Raw genomic sequence first — 12859 nt, 5'->3', positions numbered from 1 at the left:
AGCTTGGAGGAGCCCCTTCGAAAATAAAATAAAACTTTATGGACATAGACATGGATGACGGAGTCTGGTCTGGATGAACCTGACTGACATGCACAGAGTCCTGACCTGAACCCGATAGAAAACCCCTGGGATGAATTAGAGCAGATACTGAGAGCCAGGCCTTCTCCACCAACATCAGAGTGTGACCTCACCAATGTGCTTTTAGAAGAATGGCCAAAACAGTCCTTAACCTTATGGACAGTCCTCCCAGAAGAGTTGAAGCTGCAATAGCTGCAAAAGGTGGACCGTCATTATAATGAAATCTATGGGTTAAGAATGGGATGAAACTTAATTTCATATGCGAGTCAAGGCAGGTGAGCCAATAGTTTTGGTAGGATAGTGTATTTGTTTATCAAGCCTTGCAATAAGGATTTTCCCATCTGAACTGTTCATTTGCTAAATTCCTGTATCAATACTTGCATCTGTATATTTCCAAACACCAACCAAGAGCACACATGAACATTCATGCTGACATGGGAATTAAAAGGATTGGCACAGAGAAAAAACTGTATTTATTTATTTTGTACTGAACCCAAACAAGTGTTCAGCCGCTCTGCAAACTGCAACTTGAATTCCGTTAGTATGAAGGCATAAAAGTCAGAAATCTAATAAATCAGACAGATTAACTAATACCAGTTACCTGACTAAGTGGCAGCTGGTGTTTATGGGGCAAAATTACATATTAGTGACTGCTAAATGCAAAACACTGACCTTCACATGGCTGTACTGTTTTCCAAGAAATCCTTTATTTAAAAGTTTTTAGCAGTCTTTCAGGCTTCCACAGAGATATTTTTTAAACCCAACAGAAATGAAAAACTGGTAAATGTAGGTCTCCCTCTCTTCTATTAAAAAACAAACTGTTTCTTGCAGTAAGGCAAAAAGAAAAAAAAAAGAACATTCTAAAATGTACCTGCCTGCAAAGCCTCTGATTTATTCTGGTTTACAGGATTTTGTTTTGCTTCTTTGCAAATTGAAGACCAATTCAAAAAATGTTATCTTTTCAAAATGTATGATAGCACTAATAAACCAAGATTAAAAAAAAGAACATGGATCAGAGTGAAAACTCTAACTTAAATCAAAGCAAAAGAAGCGACAAATACAGAAAGTTCTGTGCTAAATTATATGTAAAGAAGTTGTCCTCTCATTGGTCCATCAGGTGCTTCCAGCAAACAGAGTTTTAAACTTTCTTCAGATATACTTTACTGAAAGTGACGGTTGTTTCAACTTTCCACCTCAAATTAGTCAAAAATGTTTTATATTCAAAATATTTTGGGAAAACAGATTATTGGGGATGCACGAAGGTGTTTTTTTCTGTTTGTTAGTCCACCGGTCTGAAAGCTAATGTAGGGTTTATTCACACTGAGTTCATTTCAAAATGGACCAGAGTTTGTTTCTCATGTTAGTCTGGACTAAGCAGGCATGAATGCACTCCTGTGAACTCCAGACCGGTCCAAACAAGCATACCAAGACCCACCTGAAGAGAAGGTATTGGTCCACTTCCAAATGGACTCTGGTACAGTTACCTTATGAGATGTTCACACTGAGCTTAGAAACATGCGTTTGAGTGACATTTTCTTATGGCATTTTTCCAATGATGGACAATTTTAACCCTACATCACTAAATATGTACATGAATTTCAATATGTTGCATGCCAAGGGGTCTGTGTCTTCATCAGGGAAGTCTCACATGTCCCGGGAATGGGTGGACCAAAGACCAAGTTTCTAGTATCATTATTTTCTAGAAAGTCCTATGTTTTTCTTTTTGTTACACATACTACAATTAAAAATAGAAGAAAACCACTCTAATTTATCAGGTATAGAGTGATCTCTAAAATAATATTTAAAAGAAGCCGAACAGAACTGAATTTAAATGAAGCATAAACAGTGTGGATGTGAACTTATGTAAAACAAATGCAGCTGAGAACAGGTGGGGCTTTAATCTAGATTGAAATAAACCGTTTCAGCTGATCTAAGGCTTTCTGGAGGTTTGTTCTAGATCTGTGGAACATATAAACTAAATGCAGCTTCTCTATGTTTCGTTTGGACTCTAGGACCTGACAACAGATCGGATCCAGATGACCGGAGAGGTCTGGCTGGTACATAGTTGGTCAGGAGGTCAATCGTGTATTTTGATCAAAAGATAATGGGAGTGGGGGTTCTCAATATCGCTTTCAAACGATACTATTTAATATCTCAGTGAATCCATTACTGCTTTTGTTCTGTTTTGGCCCAAAAAAATTATACATGATAAAAAAAGCCACTAGAGCTTTTTTTGTCTCTTAAATCAGAGGACTGCAAAGCATCCTTGTTTTGACCTTGCCAGAAACATGTTTACAAGCTGAGACCAGGCGTCGCCACCCAGTTAGTGCCGTCTGTTTGTCACCTTATGCTAAGAAGCCAAATAAAACGGAACGTGCGGGATAAACAAGTCTGTGGGTGGAAACATAAAGAGGACAGATCGCTTCTCTTAGAAGAATAAATAGACACCTTATGTTCAGTCAGTCTTTAAAAGCACAGACGCAAAGCTCTGACCCCTCCTAGAGGAGCTTCCCAATCATCCGATCTGTGTGTTCATCATTGTCCCACATCACCTCTCTGTCCCCCTGAACCTCCGTTTGGTTTTCTCTGCTCACCTTCTCTGGCTCAAGTCCCAAGGCAGATGGTCCACGAGAGTAGAGGCGCCCCACCCGTTCCAAGGAAAAAACAACAGCTTGGACACGAAGCAAACAAAATCTACTACGGGGTTCCCAAGAGAGGAGCCAAGACGCTCATGATGCATTTCATCCTGGCTCTGACTGGACTGAGATCACCTTTAATGGGCAAACGGATTACAACACAAACAACAAAGATTTGATTCCTGCTAAGGGAAGTGCTTTCGAGTCCCAAGCAGTTGGTATGACACAAGGCAATCACCAAATGTGTCATACTGAATCTATTTCAAGAAGAGAAAATAGAAAAGTACGCCAACGTCCACACGCGCTGTGTTCACACAACAACACAAATTTACCACTCAAAGTTAGGTCAATATAACAGGTTTTAAAAGCAAAATCAGAGTATAGTGCCAGAGCTTCTCAAAGTCACTTTATTAAAATGCATTTAGAATAAACAAATAAGAAATCGCTTTGAAGATCAGTATTGCACAGTTGTTTTGTTTTTGACGAATTTCTTATGCAGAATATCATCTGTTTTTGTTTTAATATATATATATATATGTATGTGTGTGTGTAAAAACATCTTACTCGACTTGTGCCACTAATCTTGTGCGGCACACGGTCAAAGCTTTTTCTGTAAAAAGCTGAATCATTTCTCTGCTGCCTGACAGATTTAGAGCAGTCCTGTCAATCTGTTCCTTTGCGTCACTGTGATCTCAAGACCCCTGTCTGATGGAAGAAACACACAAACACACCTCAGCTCCATATGGGCCCAATGTATTTTTGTTCAACAGAATAATCTTTACTCCTATGTATTTGTATTTTGATTATTTGGTCTATCATAGTTCCATGTAGAGTTTTTCAAAGACCCACTTTGATAAAAATGGGTTTTTAACATTTAAATGTATAGAAAATTAAGCTCAAAATTACATTTCTGTTTATTTCTTAAATCATTGTGAATCAGGAGCAAAAAACTCAGATGCATCCACTACTAGTAGACAAAGAGATCCATGTACGTCTTTGCTTTCCGCGTCTGAGTCGGTATCCGTCTCAAAACTGTACAGCTGGTTAGCTCCAATATTACTTACCACTTTTGTTGCACCAATAAAGCTACGTTCATAACTCCCTCGTCAAGCGACAGCTTTCAATGAGACGTCATTTCAAGCGTGTCTTTCAGGCTTCCACATTCAAAACCCTCAGGTCCATGCGTCGTTACCCAAGTCTCCATGAACATTTTCTGGTTCCACGTACAGAACGCCTGGCTATTGGATACACGTTGCCAGTTAAATTAAGTCGAACTTTGACCAATCAGGGACTCTGATTTGGTGTAAGGTATGAAGGGTACATCTTTTATTTTACGGAACCAAAATGAATCGCAGTTTGTGCCCGGCCGAAATTACGCAACACCAAGTCTTTCACATATCGGAAAAGAGCTGTGACAGAAAATCTCTGGAGCAAGATTCACAAGATATACGCTCGATTTGACATTTTGCACCAAACCTCTTCCAACTATAGCGCTAGTGTCGATTTAGGCTAACATCATCGTAATTAAAAGAGCATAGGGAAGGTTATAAAATAGATTAAATGATGATGGGAGTTGGTCAAAAACAAATACCCAGTAAGACTCATGCTGCCACATTCCATGCATCAACTTAATGAATTAATTGAATAATTGAGTGAACATCCGCATTGCAATTGGCCTTTTGAATCTTTAACAAATTTGCACCAACAAAAAAATCCTTTTCACAAAAACTTAGCCTTTGACCTTTGAATAAAAGTCATGAAATGGGGAGAGAAATGGAAGAAAACTCAGGAGTTACTTTAACCATGAACCACTACTCATTGGTTTGGACTGGAGAGGAATCAGTTTGTCCTGCTTCAACCATTCCTTAGGGGGGGGGGGATGCCACTGAATAATTTTAAATTCCTCATTTCTTTTTAAAAGTTTACCATTTGATTTCACTGCACATCCAACATGATACGATTAAATATGTCATTTTTAGCCTAAAAAAAGGCAATTGCTTAAAAAGATAAGGGATTTGTGAATTTTATCAATTCTCCTTTTCCATATAAAAACAAATGTAAAAATATATAAAAAAAATGTAAAAATCAAAAATAATAAAACACACACACTGACCACTACTCGCACACAAAACACACTTAAAAAGGGGGAAGTGCTACAAGGGAAAAAAATGTAATTCACACTAAATATTATTGCAAGAAACAATAATGAAATTAAGCTTTAAATTAACAGATATAAATTCATAATAAACTGCCACTTTTACTGTTTTCCCTCTCAGACTGAAGTCAGTGGAGCATAATTAAAGATGCATAATGATCCATGAATATTTACAATATCCATTTACCGGGTTTTATAGTGTAACCATTTCTTTTACAGTTCAGTCATTTTCAGAAGATTCATTTCAAAACAAGAAAGTGCTTCCCAATGTGTCCAAAGGGAAAAGATGGCATTTCATTTCATTTTTGCGCACAGGAACTTTAATCTGACTTAGCAATGCAGTGTTTCACGCAAAACCTTTTAGAAACGGAGGGATTGTTGGGAAGCTGCAGGGACGACGACTGAATGCAATCGCTCCAAGGCACTGAGGCAGAGTCCCACCTCCAGGGAAGCAGCTCCTCCGAGGACCAGGGCACGGCTGGATGACTACAGCATTTTCAGAGGGGAGCGGGGACTCCTAAATATTGGAATTTCTAAAGGGGAGGGTACCCTTATATGGAATATAAATAACTCATTGTACAGACATTAATAGCCCTGAAACCCCTGGCAACAAAAGTGAGTACACCCAATAGGTGAAAATGCTCAGTGTTGATGTTTTGTGTGTCCACCGTTTTTGTCCAGCACCGCCCTACCTCTCGTGGACATGGAGTCCTCTTCCACTCCTCCATGATGACATCACAGAGCTGGCAGACATTTAATACCTTATGCCTCCTTCACCTTTCGTTTTAGGATGCCCCAAAGATGTTCAATTGGGTTTAGATCCAGAGCCACGCTTGGCCAGTCCATCAGCTTTACCCTCAGTCGCTTCGGGAAGGCAGTGGTCCTCTTAGAAGTGTGTTTGGGGTCGTCGTCGTCATGCCGGAATAATGTCCTGGGGACAAGTTTCCCCAGAGGAAGGAGTTGTGCTCTGCTTCACTTAGTGTTCCTCAGTGAACTGTAGCTCCTCAATGTCGGCAGCACTTATGCAGCCCCAGACCATGACCCTCCAACACCATGCTCGACTGTAGGCAAGGCAAACTTGTTTTTGTACTCCTCACCTGGTTGACACCATCTGAAAACCCTGGTTCCCATAATCCATTCCTCAGCCTGCTTGACTTCAGCAACCTGGCTCTGGGCTTTTTAGTGCTTCATGTTTAGAACAGGCTTTCTTCTGGGACTCGAGTGGGCAATTCCAGGCCTCGAGGGCCGGTGCGTCTGCATGGTTTCCAGATAGTCTTGCCCTACTCATGGCTGTTTACCTGGTTCAGGTGTGTCCAGCCAATCAAAACATGCCAGAGCAGGGTATGCTTGAAAACATGCAGGAATGTTGCCCTCAGTGCCCACCTCTAGGACGACAGCCAAGCAGACCACTTTGACTCAGTATGTGGCATTTGGTCTGAGCACTGACAGGCTAACTCCCCCATTCCTTCAACCACTGCAGCGATGCTTGAAGCAATCATTCATCTGCGTTTCAAAGGCCTTCCTTGGATGTGACGCGTGAGAATGTGCACTGAACTTCTTTGGCCGACCACGGCAAGGCCTGTTCTCACTCTAACCTGTCTGTTTAAACCGCTGTATATTCTTGCCGCTGTGCTGCGACACAGTTTCAGGGTGTTGGCAATCCTCTTATGTCCTCGGCCATCTTTATGTAAAGCTACAATTCTTTTTTCAGACTTGAGAGTTGTTTGCCGTGACGTGCCGTGTTGAACTTCCAGTGACCAGGTTGGGAGAGTGTAAGGGCTTTAATACCAAATTTAACACATCTGTCTGTCTATTGACAACTGAGACATTGTTACACTAAAGAGTCAAAGGGCACTAGGGAAGGAAAAGGCTTAATGTAGACATTTTCACTTAGGGGTGTACTCACTATTGTTCCCAGAGGTTTGACTATTAATGTCTGCATTAAAAGTTATTTTGAAGAAAAATGTATTTGCACTGCTATACAAGATGATTTTTTATTGTGTCAAAGCTCATTTCTGCAGTTCTGTCTCATGAAAAGATAGAAATGAATATCTGCAGAATTGTGAGGGGCGTATGCATTTTTGGGAGATACTGTGTATGGGATTTCTCCCAATCCAGTTTGTGTCACCCAATATAAGAAAGTTCAGCTCTGTAGCAGAATCATCCATTTCAAAGCCAATTTTTAGATATTGGACGTTCCCTCGGTAAACTTGGTGATCATTTCCAATGTTTGAAAGAGAAAGAAATAAAAGACATTTTGAATTTATGCAAAAATCAAAGATAGGATTTTCTATATCCTTCGTGGAAAACGCCAATGAACAACAACAAAAATGGAAGAATGCAGAGTCTCTGAACCCATTTGGTGTCAGATGATGAATGCACATCGGCAACAGAAGGATAATTATAAGTCAATTAGGTTTGCAAACAAACATAAGAGCTAAACTACTTTTCCAGCTCTAAAAGAGATCATTTAAATGCCTGAGGGGAACCTATGGACTAACGGCGTCCATTATGATTCTGAATGTCAACTGCATACAGCAAGGTGGGGGCGGGAGCATGAAAAATATTACACAACTTAATATGCCCCCCCCCCCATGAATGTCTGCTTGACTTTTCATCAGCATGAAGACTGCAGTTCACACCAGGCTTTCATGTAAATATTAAAAAGAAAAAAGGTTAGCAAGTTGGAATTTCCGAAATAAATAAAATAAGTCTTTAATGCTCTTCATATGAGCATTAAGTGACAGCTGCATATATGGACATATCCAGTTATTGCGGTTTTAAATATATTTTTAAGATATGTAAAGTTTATATCCAGTTAAAGCAGGTTCAAATTTCTTTCAATCCATGTTCAGTTTTTTTTTTTTTCCTTAGTGGAATTGTGATAAACCGTTTAAACTAAAACCTGAGAAATTGTAAAAAAAATTAAAAACTAAAAGAGATAACGCATGTCAGAGTGATAAATGAAATATTTCTGGGTTAAAGATTGCTTCCTGTGACAAAAGTAAAAGCATCCTCTAGTGTTTGTTTTTTTTGTTTTTTAGGTTAAATTAATTTTACATTCATAAGATTATGTGACTATAGACTGTACAAGTCACTACACTTTAAAATACATTGACATGACTAAAACACTAAAGAGCTAAAATCAATTATGGAAATGTAACACAGCTCTGTAACAAATAAAATTGCGTTTTTCACAGTTTTTAGAAGGGGAAGAAGAAGGGGAAAAAAACTTTTTATCTTAGTTAAACTACAACATTTCCCATAAACTCAAATCTAGTCGATCGACCAACCAAAATATGAGTACAAAATACTTTTTTCCTCTCAAAGGAAGGCAAAAGTGGAGACCTAATCATTCATCACTGCAATAAACAATATTAATAATAACAATGCAAACCGGATCAAGCACAAGAAGAGAATGACATTAAATTTAAGATAACCTTTTAAAGAGCTAAATCCATCAAATAATGCATTAAAATTAACCTGTAAGTCAACACATTATTGTATAAAGTCAGAAATTAAGCAAAATAGAACCTATTACATAAAATTCGTGGCAACTCAAGGCAATATTAAAGAAGTTTGTTACTAATGTTTGCTTGAGACGTGAGGTTTTTTTTTAGATAAGTGACATTTATTGAATAAAAGACATCACATGTCACCACCGTCCTACCAGTTGATGAAACAGCAGCATCCACCCGCGCGGAGACGGTCACCACTCTCCGAGAATCCATGTCGGCTTCAGTTTGTCCTTCTGTGGAGCAAAAATGAAGGAGAGTTTTCTCTCACAGAAGCTGGTGTGAGAAGATGACGGGAGGAGAAGGACCACACTCTGCTCCAAAACTCAAGTCCCCCCCCCCCCCCCCATCCAGTTTGACAGAACGGAGGGGCAATTAGTGCACGCGGCACTGCAGCGGGAGCGCGCTCGATGCGCGAGCGCTGGTCAGGGAAGACGTTCCTGACTGCCGCTCAGGGAGATTTTCTCCTATTTTATACCTCTAAAAGTGTGTTGTTTATAAAAGAAATACTCCTTCCCGTCAATTTAAAAGCACGTAGTTTGTAGTTTGGGGGCTGAGGCAACGAAACGTGGTATATTTGCGGGGTGAAAGGTATAAAAACAGTTTAACATGCCCCAAACACAGATAATGGTCCTTATTGATGGAGGTTTAAAACTCACTCCAATGAAAATTGTGTTTTAGGTGTTTTTATCATGTACTTGTGGCGTTTTATCTCACGATGAAGGACAAATATTAAGAAAATTAAGCTTAAAGTCCGAGAGAGAACTGGTGTGACGCGAGAGTTGGCTGATAGAGCAGAGCAAAAGGCACTGGGATGGTTTGGACATGTTGAAAGAATGGAAAGGGAGAGATTGGTGAAAAGGGTATACCTATCTGATGTGAGTAGAATGAGAGGAAGACCGCGAATGGGATGGACAGAGGGTGTAAGAAGAGCGTTGAATGCAAGAGGGATGACTGTGGTGCAGGGGAGAGAGGCTGCTCAGGACAGGGATGGGTGGAGAGAGCTTGTGTATGGATGAATGGATGGGTGTGGTAGAGGTCTGGTTTTGGGATGAAGCGGCAAGGGGAAACCAGCCTTGGCTGAGGCCCTGCTGTGGAGGTGCCCACACTGGAGTGTGCAGCTGACCCTGGTGCAGTGTGGTGTGGCTTAGACAAGGCCTCAGACCAGTCACACGCACATACACACACACACGCACTCACACACTGAAGGAGGAGGGTTTGGGGGAGAGACAGAGGGAGCTAAAATTGTGTGCCTTGTCTAGGCTACCCCACCTTGGTGGGACACAGCCTTGGTAAATAAAATAAAATAAAAAGATTAAAGTGGCATTTCTGAGTATTTCTTTGTTCAAATTGTTGTGGATCAGGAGCAGACGAAAAAAAGAAAACTCTTTGTAAAAGCTTGTAGGTGCTACAGACAAACAGCATTCTGTTGCATCTACTTGCAAACAAAATAATCCACGTATGTCTTTGTTGAGCTGTCATCTGGCCCCAAACTGTAGGACTGGTTAGCTCTAATATTGCTGTCATTTTTGTTGCACTAGTAATGTTAGGCGGGGGGGGGGGGGGGGGGGTTGTAAACTAGTAAGCGGGTGTAATCAAAGGGATGATGGGAAACCAGACCAGGTTTACTCCCAGCCAGCAACTCAAAAGCACATTTTATTTCTGATAAACTGCTATCATAATCATAATTAAAAGACCACTGGAAAAGCTTTTTAAAATAGATCAAAACATAAAGGAAAAAAAAAAACAACAAATTAATACCAACTTACTTATTGATTAGGTGGTTTATGACCATAAACCAGCCTTAGCTAACACCATCTCCTCATGGTTGTCACAGCAACCATGAGGTTGCTTGTTCCATTAGTGTTCAGGGTTGAGGTCATGTACTGTAATCTTCTTCACTTGTGGAACACCAGCTTGATCCTGCCCCTAATGGACGGGCCATAAAATGGATTGGTGGATATTGGCATACCAGGTGTTGGAGGCTCACAGGTGCAGACTATCAGACACCTGACAGGCAGCACCTGGAGGGCTCAGGAGCTCTAAACAGGACTCAAAAGCTACAGTACTTCAGCAGAGAAGATCACTTTGTCTTTGGAGGCATCTGAACGATGCCTAACGATTTGGTTCAGAGTCATCCGTCAACCTCTGATTGTACTAATGCAAGTTTGATTCCGCCTTGCCATACGTCGAAGTGTCCTTGGGCAAAACACTGTGTGAATGTGTGTAGGTGAATCGAGCCATTACTTTAAAGCACTTTGGACTTTACTCAAGGTAGAAAAGAGTCATGTAAAGGATCCGCCATTCACTGTCACACAACAAATACATCAGGCCCTCCAACTAAAAGATGTATTTCCAAGAAGTAGGGGTGTATATTTTCATCTCTGATTTGTTATCTTTAAATATTGTTCAGGAATTGATACATAAAAGATTCAATTAACTTTGTGGTGATATGACACAGTCCAGTTCTTTTACCTAAATGGATAAAAGCTAAATATTTGTTATTCATTTGACATGTAAAACTATAAATGAAAATGCCTTTTAACAGTTGTGAGGAAACTGGTTTTCTAAATAGGACTGTAAATAGGAAAGTTTAGGTTCGTACCCACAGCTTCCTGCACACAGAAACAAATTAATAATGACTCAGAGACAATACTTATCTTTTTGTGGAAGTTTTACTTCGTACAAACAGCACAGACATTTTGTACGAAGGGGACAGACAGATGAACATGATGCATTCAAAGTCTGAACTCCGTGGCTCAGGAAGATGGGCTTGGTATAAGAACCCTGCATTTGCATATTCAGAAGATCATACACTGGACAATGGTGTGAAATCACACCCACAGGTTGTTACTGGAGAGGCGCTTCAAGGCAAGAAAAACTGACAAAAATACTTCCAGATCAACGTTATACCTTTTAGACAGCATTGAGAGCCATTGCTCTCAATGCTAGATCAATGTATCTGTACCTTTACCAATCCATACGAAGAAGCAATAACGGAGATATTATTGAATTTACTTCAAACACCTAAGAAATACAATGATACATCATATAAGGAATTATGTACAGGAAGGGGCACATGCTTTTACCATTAATAACCATGAATTGTTCATAAACCATAGCCTATAAAGTTATGACCCTCAGTATACCTCTGGGATTTCTTGGTTTTTAGGCATTATCCCACCATAAATCAACCCTTTTGCTTTTTTCCAGGATCAAATCCCTTCTACCAAGATCAATCAAACCATGTCCAGCACAGAAAAGGACTTCTCACCGATTAGGAACGACGTCGTCAACAATATGTGAAGGATTTTTTTTTTTTTTTCCACACAGATGGAAACTGTTTGCTCCTTCTTCTGTCACACTCAAAAACAATCGTTTCTCTGCGTCAAGAGAAAGGTTTGCTTGGTGTGCTGTAGGCTAAATTACACTTTTGGATTCCCGGAGTGTGGTCTGTCATAAATCTTTCACTGGAAAAAGTTTAGACAGTTATATAACACTGCGTCAAAACACTTGTGGGTGCTGCCGAATGAGAAGTAATTGTGCAGACAGGTAGACAAAACTCATACGGAGTACAGCTATTCCAAATCAATGCTCAGATTTCTCATTTTCTGAAAATGTTCTTGTTTTTTGTAGTTGAAGGCAGCAGACAGCAGAGCTCCAGCATCAGCAAGTCTGGATATCAGAGTGTTTGAAAGAAAACTGCAAAAACAATTCAAGGCTGCAAAAAAATACAGTGATGGCAATGATTGTTTAAAGTGCTTCACAAGATTACCACAAAGGCTTTTGTCCCACATTGGCACTATAAAACACATTGAAGCACAATTGGCAGCTGCAGGAAAAATCATGAAATGATAAGCCGTTTATTCAGCAGCCATGATGGGAAAACCGTCTTTCATGTCTTTCGTGATGCGTTTGTAACCCGTCTTCCAAGGAAAAAGAAGATTCTTAAGGTTATTTATAGATGGAATCCATACGGTGGTGCTTTTGTTTTGTTGTTTCTAACCAACTAACACGCATTACGACAAAGTTAGAACATCAGGAAAGAACCAGGGAGGCTTTTTCTGTGACCGTCGGGATACAGAAAAATTTTAACAGGTGAAAGCACGGCAGCATGGAGTAGTTTGACTGACTCATTGTTTTCAAAACCTATGTACATTAAACATTGAACAGTCAATCATAAATCTGATATATCTGGCAGATTTGAGCAAAGGGATAAAAAAAAAAAAAGGTGGAACATTTTACAAGCCTACATTCAATGTTCCTAAATTTTCACGCAAGACAGACATCAACCACAACAGAGCCTAAGTAGCCTAAATGAGCCTCTATATTTGGAATTTAGTTCATAGAAACAGCAAGAACAAAACAAGTGTACATATTTGACTTGTACACAAATTAACTCATTTTAAAATACACTTAAATACTTTATTGAACACTGTGTTTTTGGCATTTTTGACACGTTCTTGTAGAATTTT

At 39.8% G+C, this 12859-nt stretch overlaps 1 protein-coding gene across 3 annotated transcripts in view; it reads right to left on the bottom strand.

Moving 5' to 3' along the window:
• The window catches only part of kcnip4a (potassium voltage-gated channel interacting protein 4a), a 187062-nt gene extending 176764 nt beyond the window's left edge, over positions 1-10298 (bottom strand). For 2 of the 3 annotated variants that reach the window (XM_078936084.1, XM_078936086.1), the window contains exons 1-2: positions 10154-10298; positions 8540-8620 (exon numbers count right to left, since the gene is read on the bottom strand). In XM_078936084.1, the coding sequence (XP_078792210.1) occupies positions 8540-8600 (61 nt within the window). In that variant the 5' untranslated portion in view covers positions 8601-8620; positions 10154-10298. Of the gene's footprint in view, positions 1-8539; positions 8742-10153 lie in introns of those variants that run through there. The other variant, XM_020711583.3, reaches the window with a different exon arrangement.
• Positions 10299-12859: the final 2561 nt, after the last annotated feature.

The sequence above is a fragment of the Oryzias latipes genome, chromosome 18 (genome assembly GCF_053564925.1).
Source record: "Oryzias latipes strain Hd-rR chromosome 18, Olatipes_Hd-rR_3.1".
Taxonomy (NCBI): Eukaryota; Metazoa; Chordata; class Actinopteri; order Beloniformes; family Adrianichthyidae; genus Oryzias; species Oryzias latipes.
The sequence above is the reverse complement of the archived record's forward strand: the minus strand, read 5'-3'. Positions and strand labels throughout refer to the sequence as shown.